Source organism: Saccopteryx bilineata, chromosome X, assembly GCF_036850765.1.
Source record: "Saccopteryx bilineata isolate mSacBil1 chromosome X, mSacBil1_pri_phased_curated, whole genome shotgun sequence".
NCBI lineage: Eukaryota > Metazoa > Chordata > Mammalia > Chiroptera > Emballonuridae > Saccopteryx > Saccopteryx bilineata.
In genome coordinates this window covers 142,528,609-142,541,253 of record NC_089502.1, presented here as the reverse complement: position 1 = coordinate 142,541,253, position 12,645 = coordinate 142,528,609, and the positions used below count along the sequence as shown (strand labels likewise).

General features: G+C 54.9%; 2 protein-coding genes across 4 annotated transcripts in view; both read left to right on the top strand.

Annotated features, from left to right (window-relative positions):
* The window catches only part of LOC136316758 (F-box-like/WD repeat-containing protein TBL1X), a 237,639-nt gene that overhangs the window by 148,562 nt on the left and 76,432 nt on the right, over window positions 1-12,645 (top strand). The window lies entirely within an intron of this gene.
* The window catches only part of LOC136316756 (F-box-like/WD repeat-containing protein TBL1X), a 44,561-nt gene that overhangs the window by 1,696 nt on the left and 30,220 nt on the right, over window positions 1-12,645 (top strand). The window contains exon 2 of the mRNA XM_066248896.1: window positions 7,601-7,710. Coding sequence (XP_066104993.1) covers window positions 7,653-7,710 — 58 coding nt within the window. The 5' untranslated portion in view covers window positions 7,601-7,652. The remainder of the gene's footprint in view (window positions 1-7,600; window positions 7,711-12,645) is intronic.

Here is a 12,645-nt window from a genome sequence, read left to right as displayed (position 1 = left end):
CCCACCAGAGGGTGATGCTCTGCTCCTCCAGGGCATCGCTCTGCCGCGACCAGAGCCACTCCAGTGCCTGGGGCAGAGGCCAAGGAGCCATCCCCAGCGCCCGGGCCATCCTTGCTCCAATGGAGCCTCGGCTGCGGGAGGGGAAGAGAGAGACAGAGAGGAAGGAGGGGGTGGGGGTGGGGAAGCAAATGGACGCTTCTCCTATGTGCCCTGGCCGGGAATCGAACCCAGGTCCCCCGCACGCCAGGCCGACGCTCTACCGCTGAGCCAACTGGCCAGGGCCAAGGCATTGGTGTCTTGCTGTTTGGAGGACAGTGGGCTTTGTCACAGCCCTTGCTAAGTGGCTGTGCAGTTTCATTCTGTTTTGTGGAAATGGAGACAGACACCTTCAGGAGAGTGAGCAGGTGAGGCTTTGTGGGCCAGCCCCTCTGTAGCGGGAAGGCAGCTGTCAGTCACACGGGAGTGCCCGATTGTGGGTGAGTGCTGATGGAACTTCATCAACGGGCCCTGACGAGGACAGCTCTATCTGGGTCATGGGTCGCCAACTCTGACTTCCAGTTTTCTTTTTAGTCCTTCCAAGCCGTAAGCGCCATTCGTAGATCACAGGCCCCACCCGAGGACGCTGCTGGTGGGAACTGGCCCCTGGACCCTAACCTAGGGGAATATACCTGTTTGATTTCTACCTCCTCTGACCGCATCCTTTTGAGTTGGACATCAGAGGGCAAGGCGAGGCCCGTGTGTAGTCAGTCAGAATGCAAGGCATGGTTACTTAGCAGAGGCATTGCAGATGGCGGGCAGCAGACACCCGGGTCGCGAAAGGCGGGCTTCCCTCCCGTGTGAGGAGGACGGTTGTGCTCCCTGGGTAACTGCCCTGACTCATGCTCACAGCCAGAGGCAGTTCCACCCTCGCCCGTAGGGGGCATTAGCCACGTGCAGAGTAGTTTTTCAGGGGTGCTGCTGGCTTCTTGTGAACAGAGGCCAGGGGTGCCACCAGACATCCTGCAGGGCCCAGGATGGACCCACAGCGAAGGTGTATGTGGTCCCCAGTGTCAGCAGCACCAAGGGTGACGGACCCTGCTCAGGGCGGCTCTCCGCATTCCACTCTGTATTGTACACGACGTCAGGTAGGAATGAGAGCTGCTGAACCTGGGTGACAGAGTTAGTTCCTGCGTTTGGGCTCAGTGCTAGAGCATTGGCCCGGTGTGTGGATGTCCTGGGTTCAATTCCCGGTCAGGACACACAGGAGAAGTGACCTTCTGCTTCTCTACCCCTACACCCCCACTCTCCCTCCCACAGCCATGGCTCAATTGGTTCGAGTGCATCTGCCCCAGGTGCTGAGGATGGCTCAGGAGCCCCTGCCTCAGGTGCTAAAATTAGCTCAGTTGCAAGTATGGCCCCAGACGGGCAGAGCATTGGCCCCAGACAGGGACTGCTGGGGCTCAAGTGGGAGTCTTAGCTCTCCTCTCACTTTCTTATAAAGAGGAACGGGAGGCTGGTGGATTCAAATTGGATATGGGCTCACCTGCATCAACTGTCTTTCTCTTTAAGAACTTTTCTGTATTGTCCCTTTACATCAAAGATCCAAAAATGTTGCCACACCAAGATTTTGTGCCAGGTCCGGGCCACCTTGGTGGGTGAGGCACTGCTTGACGTCACAGCTGCAGAGGGAGCCACAGGGCTCACTTTTGAGGGTTTTTTTTTTTTTTTGGTATTTTTCTGAAGTTGGAAACGGGGAGGCAGTCAGACAGACTCCCGCATGTGCCCAACCGGGATCCACCCGGCATGCCCACCAGGGGGTGATGCTCCACCTGTCTGGGGCGTTGCTCTGTTGCAACCAGAGCCATTCTAGTGCCTGAGGCAGAGGCCACAGAGCCATCCTCAGTGCCCGGGCCATCTTAGCTCCAATGGAGCCTTGGCTGCGGGAGGGGAAGAGAGAGACAGAGAGGAAGGAGAGGGGGAGGGGTGGAGAAGCAGATGGGCGCTTCTCCTGTGTGCCCTGGCCGGGAATCGATCCCAGGACTCCTGCACGCCAGGCCGCCGCTCCACCACTGAGCCAACCGGCCAGGGCTTTTGTTTATTTTTTTAACTGCAGAGGCCACATTAGGGGAGATACTGGCTTCGCTAGTGACTCCCCCTGGCGACGGACAGGCGGTCGTCAGACCAGAGTAAGCCCTGCGCAGGAGGGTGAACACTGCGGCATCTTAGAGGTTTCGCCACCAGCCTCGGTGTGTTCCTGACCTTTATTCGGGGATCGAGAGCCCATCGTGGAGAACCTCTTTCCACTCTCTCGTTCTTCAAGAGAATTGAAGCGTGCGAGCTAATGGACGAATTTGTCGGAAGTGTCCGCTTAAAGGCCAGGGCAGACTGCTCCTCTGTGGGGCTTGTCCGGCCCGTGGTCTGCTCTGACACCTGGAGACATGGACTTAGATTTCGCTGTGTAGACGGGGCAGGAGGTCCGAGGAAGACGGTGCTGTCCGGCTTACGCACACCGGCGGTGGCTTGCGTGAGGCGCTGTTCCCCCGTTGAGCGTGGTTAGGAAGACCTCCCTCTGGGGCTGCCTCCCGGGTGGGCAGCGAAGATGCGCGAATAGAGTGGGGAGGACAGAGACGGACAGGGACCCTCTGGTGACCTCGCAGGCTCCCAGGTGGTCTGGGTGGGGTGTAACTCCAGGATTGGACGTCCCTTCTGTCTGGTCAGCACCCTCTGTTGGACTCCACTGAAGGCCCCCCGGGCCAGCCACAGTAATTAACCCAGAAGGGCAGCCAGGCACAGGAAGGGCCTTTTGTGAAGCCCCCCCCCACCCGCCCCCACACCGGGGATGTTTTTTATCCCCTGAGGAGCGGCGTTATTTTTTCTAACACAAGATCTGTCCTCTCCGCTCTCCCGACCCTGGTAGCTTCATTTCCTACTAGCGAGCGCGGAATGGCTCCCACGCTATTATAATGATGTCTGCGGACGTTGCCAGGTTTTAATTACGTTTTTAATGAGCGTGAAAACAGTTCGAGTTCACGGGAGAAAGTTTGCGAAATAACGGAAAAGCACACAGACAGACGGATACAGGCCCAGCCTGACGGGGGTGGGGGGTGGGGGGGAGTCTTCTGTGTGGCCGCTCACAGACAAAATGTAGCATCAAGTGTGTCCCATCTTGAAACCAACTTGTTTTATTATCATTATTAACTTTGAGAGAAAGAGAGAAAAGGGGAGAGTGGGAGAAACGCTGATTTGTTGTTCCACTTACTGATTCATGCATTCATTCGTTGCTTCTTACGTGTTCCCTAACAAGGATTGAATCTCCTCAGACTCTGGTCAAAAGAAAAAAAAAAAGAGTAGTTGTTTGATAATATGAATAATTTTGGACCGTTTGACTTTAGGTAAATAAATATAACTGGACGATGGATTGGTGGAAAGTCTTATCTTTGAGGGACATTTTTTTTTTACTGTAAAATTATACATGTGCCACTTGGTCCATGAAGACACGTAGGAAGCAGAACAGGCCAGGTGATGAAACCATGGTTAATATTTTCACGCCTTTCTTCCCCAGTCTTTCCTGTGTGTGTATTTTTCTAAAATTGCAGTCAACCTAGAAACATCAGAGTTTATTCAATCACTCTGTCACCGTACAAGGCGTTTCTATAGCTACGTGTCAGCCCCGTGACAGAGTAGAGAGAGAGAGAGAGAGAGAGGTGCAAAGTGATACCACAAACCTGTGTCGCCCAAAAGAAACTGGTCCCCACACCAGTTTTTAGAAAGGATTATATGTCAGTGTTAATATGTGCGTTAAAAATTTTCATCTTGAACTGACTGAAGACGGTGAAATAAAGGTCCACTCAGTCTGCATTTGAAGAGAAGAGAAGCATGCAGAAAGCCTGTGGGTGCCCAGGAGTAATCGCAGAGGGAACTTCCGGTGCCTCCTAGCACGAGGTCATTGCTAGCAGGTGTCCAGCTGTTCTCTTGCGAGTCCGGAGTCTGCCTGGAAACGCGCCCCGGAGCCTGGGCGTCCTCCAGAACCTTACTTGAAGCAGCGTCTACGCCAACAGGCTGATGGGAACAAGGAGTGAGACGCATTTTTCTCGCATCTCTGGGGGGAGCAGATGTCTCCTGTAAGAGATGCTAAGAGAACCTTTTGTAGTGGGGTGCATCGTTGGAAGAGAACCCCGCCCCCTGGCAAAGGGTATTGGTCAGCATCGTAGAGAACCCCGCCCCCCTGGCAAAGGGTATTGGTCAGCATCGTAGAGAACCCCGCCCCCCGGCAAAGGGTATTGGTCAACATCTTGTCACTATCCCTTCACACAGCCTGTGCTCGGCTCAGCCTTCCGGCACAAGGCTCCTCTCCTGTTGGCAAGAAACGCAACGTCTTTCTGCCCTGATCGACCAGCGCTGGCCGGCCCTCAGGTTCGCTCTGTGGTTCCAGTGAAATAGCAATGGCGATTTCGTTATTGGGGCCAGTCCTCTCCCTTCCCGGGGCGTGCTAGAATATTAGATATTCGAGGTACGGACGGAAATAAAAGCGCAGACCTCGGCCTGACCTGTGGTGGCGCAGTGGACAGAGTGTCAACCGGAGCGCTGACGTCACCGGTTCAAAACCCCGGACTTGAGTGGTCAAGGCGCATATGGGAGTTGATGCTTCCTGCTCCTCCCCCGTTCCCACTCTATGTCTATCCTCACTAAAATAAAATAAAATAAAATAATAAAATAAAATATTAAAATAAATAAAATATAAAAAGCATGCCCGCAGACATTTCTCTTGTAACTAAATGTTGAACAAGATTTGTGAAGGGAGGAGGAGGAGGAGGAGGAGGAGGAGGCGTTGCCACCTAGAAATCACATCTTAAAAATAAGTGGCATTGAGCCTGATCAGGCGGTGGCGCAGTGGATAGAGCATCGGACTGGGACGCAGAGGACCCAGGTTCGAGACTCCAAGGTCGCCAGCTTGAGTGCAGGCTCATCTGGTTTGAGCAAAGCTCGCCAGCTTGAGCCCAAGGTCGCTGGCTCGAGCAAGGGGTCACTTGGTCTGCTGTAGCCCCCCCCCCTCCAAGGTCAAGGCATATATGAGAAGTCAATCAATGGACAACTAAGAAACCGCAACGAAGAATTGATGTTTCTCATCTCTCTCCCTTCCTGTCTGTCTGTCCCTATCTGTCCCTCCTCTCTCTGACTCTCTGTCTCTGCCACAAAATACATAAATAAATAAATAAATAAGTTGGGGTCCAGCCACAACAAGTCTATTACGGGGTCTTCAAACGGGAAAGGGTATGGATTTTTTTTATATAATTTTTTTTTAATGGGGCGACATCAATAAATCAGGATACTTATATTCAAAGATAATAAGTCCAGGTTATCTTGTCTTTCAATTATGTTGCATACCCATCACCCAAAGTCAGATTGTCCTCTGTCATCTTCTATCTAGTTTTTTTTTTTAATTTTTTTTAAAATTTATTCATTTTAGAGAGGAGAGGGAGAGAGAGAGAGAGAGAGGGAGAGAGAGAGGAGAGACAGAGAGAGAGAAGGGGGAAGGAGCTGGAAGCATCAACTCCCATATGTGCCTTGACCAGGCAAGCCCAGGGCTTCGAACCGGCAACCTCAGCATTTCCAGGTCAATGCTTTATCCACTGCGCCACCACAGGTATGGATTTGAAATAAATGATAGACAGGAACTTAAAGATATACATACACAGGTGGGTTCAGGAGGACACTACGGCAAACAGTCTCTACTGTTCCTGAGCTGTAACGCGCCTGCTCCCAGAAACACATCCACTTTTATTCATAGAAAAAAATGTGGTCCATCAGCAATTCAGTTAAGTCTCCAAGGCAACTCAAAGACAACCCCCACCGTACCATCCAAATCTACTTTACACTAATAAGAAACTAGCTTCCAGCCTCCTCCGGAGAACATGGGTGAGACAAATGAGAATCAGGTATAGCTCTTTTTTAACTAGACACATGAGGTGGGGTTTGGGCCCAGCACCTCTGTCCAGATTGCAAAAATACCGTTTATTTATTCGGTCCCCAACATGAATGAATGGATGAATGAATGAATGAATGGTATTGATCATTTTCCCTTCTCAATGGGCTTTGATCCCCAGTTATTTGATGTTGGAATCCTTGTCTTTTTTTTTTTTTTGTATTTTTCTGAAGCTGGAAACGGGGAGAGACAGTCAGACAGACTCCCGCATGCGCCTGACCGGGATCCACCCGGCACGCCCACCAGGGGCGACGCTCTGCCCCTCCGGGGCGTCGCTCTGCCGCGACCAGAGCCACTCTAGCTCCTGGGGCAGAGGCCAAGGAGCCATCCCCAGCGCCCAGGCCATCTTTGCTCCAATGGAGCCTTGGCTGCGGGACGGGAAGAGAGAGACAGAGAGGAAGGAGGTGGGGGAGAAACAAATGGGCGCTTCTCCTATGTGCCCTGGCCGGGAATCGAACCCGGGTCCCCTGCACGCCAGGCCGATGCTCTACCGCTGAGCCAACCGCTGTCTTGAGAGGGGCAGCTGCAGCAGAGAATTGTCCTCAACACTCCTTGTTGTCCCCCACTGACTGATAAACTTTGCCACCTGAAGGCACAGGACATGGGCTCTTGAAGACGGGTCCCTCACAGCCCGAAGTGTCCTGGTCTTGGTGACGTGACAGAGAGACGGGGTGGCTGGTCGTGACTGTGGTCACGGAGCGGACCGTCAGTTTTCAGTGCACAAGACTTGTCCTGCAGTGACTTCTGTTCTCTGTGCCAGTCATTGCTGAGTCTCATGAGGACCGCGGGGAAGAAAGTCACTGTGCTCTTGGGGACCTCAGACACACAGGCTCTCACGGTTCTCTCTGTCCCTTCCCTTCATGGCCCGAGTTGCCCCTGCCTTCCGGGGACGGGGAGCCTCAGCCACACAAAATGTGGGTTCTCTGCACTCCCTTGCTGCGGCTTCCCGAGACCGAGAGCGGTGTCTCTGTGGAATGGCAAGGTCTCGCAGGCAGTGACAGCCCCCCCTGGCTTTGTCTCCTCGGTGCAGCGTACCCCCACCCGCCCGCGATAGGCAGACTGAGCTTGAGCTTACCGCTTACACTCCGAGGAGTGACAGGTGTCGTGTTCCCGTGAGGGCGGGCGCACTCCGGAATCCCCACCCGTCTGGGCAGGCAGTTCCCGTCTGGGGCAAGCCAGGCCAGGGGCGGCGCGATTGCACTCCTGCCCACGTGTCTGGAGCGACGTCCTCACTGCGAGGGGCACGTGGTCACTGTGGAACAGAGGATCTCCTCGTTTTCATTTTCTGCCGCCCCGGCTCTGTCACTGTCGGTCGCGTCCCTGCCCCAGCCTTAGAAAACATGCCCGCATCTCTTATTTTTGGACACGTTTCCCCAGGATGTACGTTTCCCTATAGAAATCACGACGAAACGTGTGTGTGTGTGTGTGTGTGTGTGTATGTGTGTGTGTTAGTGCAGGGTCGCACGGAAGCCCAGGAATTAGACGTGACTTCGCTTCGCTGGGACGACGTCACAGCTGTTTTGTCTGCTTGTTTTTTCCCCCCGCAGTCATCTCGAAAGGGATGCGGGGGGGGGGGGGGGAAGGCACTCGCACGGTGTCTGACGCTTCTCTCGGTTTTCTCCCCCACCTGTCTCACAGAGGGTGCCCCGCTTCCTCCGGACCTCGTCGCCGCGCGCGCGGGGAGGCTAAGATGAGCATTACGAGCGACGAGGTGAACTTCCTGGTGTACCGCTACCTTCAGGAGTCAGGTAAGCGCGCTGGCATCCGGTTGCCACCACTGCCCGCCACGCTGCGTGGACAACCGTCGACCCCTAAGGGGAAAGCCGGGCTGGAGACGACCTGGCGGGGAACGGGGGGACAGGGCGAGGTTCTGGGGCCACCCCATTCCCGGGCTGGTGAGACGGGATGCCTTGGCGTTTCTGTTTAGGGGAGACCTCGTCGGAATGGAGACCGAAGTGGTTGTGGTGGGTGTGGGTCGGTGGGAGCGATGTCCCGCCTCGGCGTGGGGCGTGGGGGCATTTGTGGGCTGCTGTGTGGATAGGAACCCCTTAAATCAGGGGTCCCCAAACTTTTTACACAGGGGGCCAGTTCACTGTACCTCAGACCATTGGAGGGCTGGACTATAAAAAAAAACTATGAACAAATCCCCATGCACACTGCACATATCTTATTTTAAAGTAAAAAACCAAAACGGGAACAAATACAATATTTAAAATAAAGAACAAGTAAATTTAAATCAACAAACTGACCAGTATTTCAATGGGAACTATGCTCCTCTCACTGACCACCAATGAAAGAGGTGCCCCTTCCGGAAGTGCGGCGGGGGCCGGATAAATGGCCTCAGGGGGCAGCGTGTGGCCCGCGGGCCGTAGTTTGGGGACCTCTGCCTTAAATCAAGGACTTCTGGTTTATTGTTAAGTTTCCACGCAGTCCCCCCATAAAAGCAGGGGCTGTGCAATCTTTCTGACACGTAGAAAGAGTTCTCGTTCCTTTGAACACTGGTGATGATGACCGAGAATGTGATTTATGGGAAGTGACCTACGGGCCAAGTGTGTGCGCCCTGTAGACAGAACGGACCTTGTGCCTAGCAGCTGTCATTGTCAGGGACTAGCCAAGGGGATGGAGGGGCGCCACGGGTCCCAGGCCCAGGCACGACTTTGTCACGGACAAACCAACTCCTCAGATGCGTCCTTGGACCTTGCTGAGCCTTGATTTCCCCATTCTGTGATACTGCCCCAACAGCAGAGCTTAAACCCACTTTGCAGAATTGCACATGCGTTTGTTTTTTGTTTGTGTGTTTTTTTTGTTGTTATTGTTTTTTTCATTTTTCCAAAGCTGGAAACGGGGAGGCAGTCAGACAGACTCCCGCATGCGCTTGACCAGGATCCACCCGGCATGCCCACCAGGGGGCGATGCTCTGCCCATCCGGGGCGTCACTCTGTTGCATCCAGAGCCACTCTAGCGCCTGAGGCAGAGGCCACAGAGCCATCCTCAGCGCCCAGGCCATCTCTGCTCCAATGGAGCCTTGGCTACGGGAGGGGAAGAGAGAGACAGAGAGAAAGGAGAGGGGGAGGGGTGGAGAAGCAGATGGGCGCTTCTCCTGGGTGCCCTGGCCAGGAATCAAACCTGAGACTCCTGCATGTCAGGCCGACGCTCTACCGCTGAGCCAACCGGCCAGGGCTTGTTTGTGGTTTTTTTTTTTTGTTTTTTTTTTTTTTTTTGTGGCAGAGACAGAAAGAGTCAGAGAGAGGGACAGATAGACAGGAAGGGAGAGAGATGACAAACATCAATTCTTTGTTGCAGTTCCTTAGTTGTTCATTGATTGATTTCTCATATGTGCCTTGACTGGGGGCTACAGCAGACCGAGTGACCCCATGCTCAAGCCAGTGACCTTGGGTCCAAGCTGGTAAGCCTTGCTCAAACCAGATGAGCCTGCACTCAAGCTGGCGACCTCACAGTCTTGAACCTGGGTCCTCCGCATCCCAGTCCAACGCTCTATCCACTGCGCCACCGCCTGGTCAGGCTGGGTTTGTTTGTTTTTTTAATTCTTTTTAAATGACCTTTATTAATTTTTTAAATTCATGTCTAAAGTGGATCCTTCTTGAACTTTTAAAACTTTACAGTATTTAGTTGGAGGCGTACAATAGGATGTTAATGCGCAAACATCCTTGTACCCACCTGACAGGAAGTCAGCCGTTTCTGGTGCAGTAGGGACTCCCTTGTCCAACTCTGGTGCTGTCCCCTCCGTCTCCCCGCAGGGCTGACAACCGTCCTGGATTTGACGGGTTTTATCCTGTGCATTTGTTCCCCAGCTGTGTCCCTCAGCATTGCCCAGTACTGGAGTCTTTGGTCACCAGGGCTAATGTAGCAACGGCCCGTGGGCAGGGGTGGGCGACAGTTCTACTGTCTCAACGTGACGTCTGACATGGATGTAGGGAGAGGGTTGGTTCTTCCTGAGAAGGCGTTGAGGGGTGTGTCCCAGGCCTCTCTCTTGGCTTTAGTGATCTCCTTGCCTTGCGGATGGACACCCTCCAGCCCCACCCACCCCGTACCTGCATTGGTCTTCACGTGGCGTTCTCCCCGTGAGGGTGAATCTCTGTCCCAATGTGCCGTGTTTCTCCTTCCTCAGTGAGGACGCAATCACGCTTGGGGCCCTCTGGCTTGGGGCCCTCTGGCCTCCGGGACAAGCTCGCCTCAACCTGTTGTATCTGCAGTGAGGCCTTTCCCACAAGTTCAGTTATGAGGGCGCTGGGCCTAGGACTCCCAACGATCTCTTCTGTGCATACGTAAGCTTTGTCTCTCAGCATCGGATGGTGTCTGTCCCGCCGCTTGATTTTGTGAGAAGCAGACAGTTTTCGGGTCCCAGTTGGCAAAGACGCATGTGCGGAGATTGAGGAGAACCAGGTGGAGCCGGCGGCCTGGGCTCTTTCTGCATCCACCCGGGAAGCGCGAGGTGGGGTGGGCACGGCAGACAGACCGAACAGCATGGGCCGGCACAAGTCATTGTCTCCAGCCGAGACTCACCTTCTCTGCCAAAAATAGTTGTCCTGGGCCACGTGTGGAATCTGTCAGGCGCAGAGCAGGTTAGAGGTGAGCACTCGCCCCCCACGCCCGGATCTCTGTCCCCGGGGACCCTGCTTATTGTCACTGGTGAGAAGTGCCCTTTTTTCTCCGGAGAGGGTACGACCTTCGGGCCCACGGCGGCCGGAACGTGGTACCAGAGCTGGGTAGGCACACTGTGAGGAGCACTGCTCTGAAACTGGAAGCTCGGTGCCGATGGGAGTGGCTCGCCTGGAGCGCTGAGCTCGCAGATGCCCCGGCTGAGCTCACAGATGCCCCGGCTGGGGCTGCAAATGGAAATTCCACGCACCAGACCCCGGCACCCTGTGTGGGGTCACCATTGTCTGAGGCTCCCTCCTCGCACAGGTACCTCCACACAGAACAGATGATGGGTGGCTAGAGAAATTGTCGTCCCTGTGTCTAGGGATGTCAGGATAAATGAAACGTGAGAGAGAGAGAGAGGTCTGTGCAGGGATCTGCAGGTGCGTGGTCCCTGGGGCGGAACGTTGCTAGCCTCTTTGAATAAACAGCAACCTCCCCCCCCCCCCCGCCTGAGAAAGGCCAGCCTTCCTTATTTGGAGATTGTTAACATTGCTCTCCCTGTGTTGATGGTTTCTGTAACCGGGCAATGAGCAGGCGTGTGGGCAGGCAGCGATGTATAGAATCTCCTTGGTGCAGATTGATTAAGAGGCGCAACCCCGGGCCCGACTGGTCAGAGCCCTGAGGGTCAGGCCCCGTCTGTGCACTGGCCTCTCTCGCAGTGGTGTGCGTCCTGGACTCGATCAGCGGGCCCCCCAGAGGACGCTTGTAAAAGAAGGAGGGACGGAAGCCATGCCCAGTGTTCAGTGTTCCCTTGAGGGTGGTTTCACACGCCTTTCGCACTTCCAGAACTCGTGGTTTGTGGCCCTGTGGCAGGTGGCTGGCCGTCTTCCTGGTGAAGAACATGCAGGTTGCTTCCAGGGTCCGACACTTTCAACGAAAGCTCCTGGGAACGTTTTGCGTCCGGGCGTGTGGTGTGAGCCGAGGTGTTGGTTTCGGGAACAGTCTGGAGGGGCAGGATTGCTGGGATGTGTGACTCTGTGGGCTGCCGTCCCCCGGGGGCCGCCGCCCCTTTCCCTCCTCACTGGGCAGCAGGGCACCTCGCACTCACCACTCGTGTCCTCTGTCTTTAAAAACTGAATTTATTGGCCCTGGCCCGTTGGCTCAGCGGTAGAGCATCGGCCTGGCGTGCAGTGGACCCGGGTTCGATTCCCAGCCAGGGCACACAGGAGAAGCGCCCATCTGCTTCTCCACCCCTCCCCCTCTCCTTCCTCTCTGTCTCTCTCTTCCCCTCCCGTAGCCGAGGCTCCACTGGAGCAAAGATGGCCCAGGCGCTGGGGACGGCTCCTTGGCCTCTGCCCCAGGCGCTAGGGTAGCTCTGGTCGCGACAGAGCGATGCCCTGGAGGGGCAGAGAATTGCCCCCTGGTGGGCAGAGTGTCACCCCCTGATGGGCGTGCCGGGTGGATCCCGGTTGGGCGCATGCGGGAGTCTGTCTGACTGTCTCTCCCCGTTCCTAGCTTCAGGAAAATACAAAAACAAACAAACAAACAAACAAAAAAACCCTGAATCTATTGAGGTGATGTGGGCTTAATCGCACTTATCGGGTGACATTCATACATCAAATGACACAGGTTTCCGGTATGCGATTCTGTAGTACATCATCTGTCTGTTGTACTGTGTGCTCACAACCCAAGTCAAGTCTCCTTCCATCACTGTGCTCCTCCTCCCCCTCTCCGACACCCCCCTCCCCACCACCACCACCACCACCACCACCACCAAGGTTCGACCTGAGCTGCTGAGCCGACATGAGCTCGTAGCCCAGGGCCTGTCAGAAAGTAGGTAGAAGGACCTTGGCCGCGGCAGGGGCGTCTGCAGGATGCTGAGGAGCTGCACATTTCCTCTGAGGGTTTATTATCAGCCTTGGTGGACCCAGCAGGACCTCAGCTTCCTCTAGCCACGACTCCACGCCGCATCTGCCGAGCGAGAGAGTGCTCACAGAGGTGCACCGGCCCCCTGCGCAGAGTGCCTGTCTGCATCGAGCTAGAAAACACCGTGGCCTGGGCACGTCGGCCCCCTCTGGACG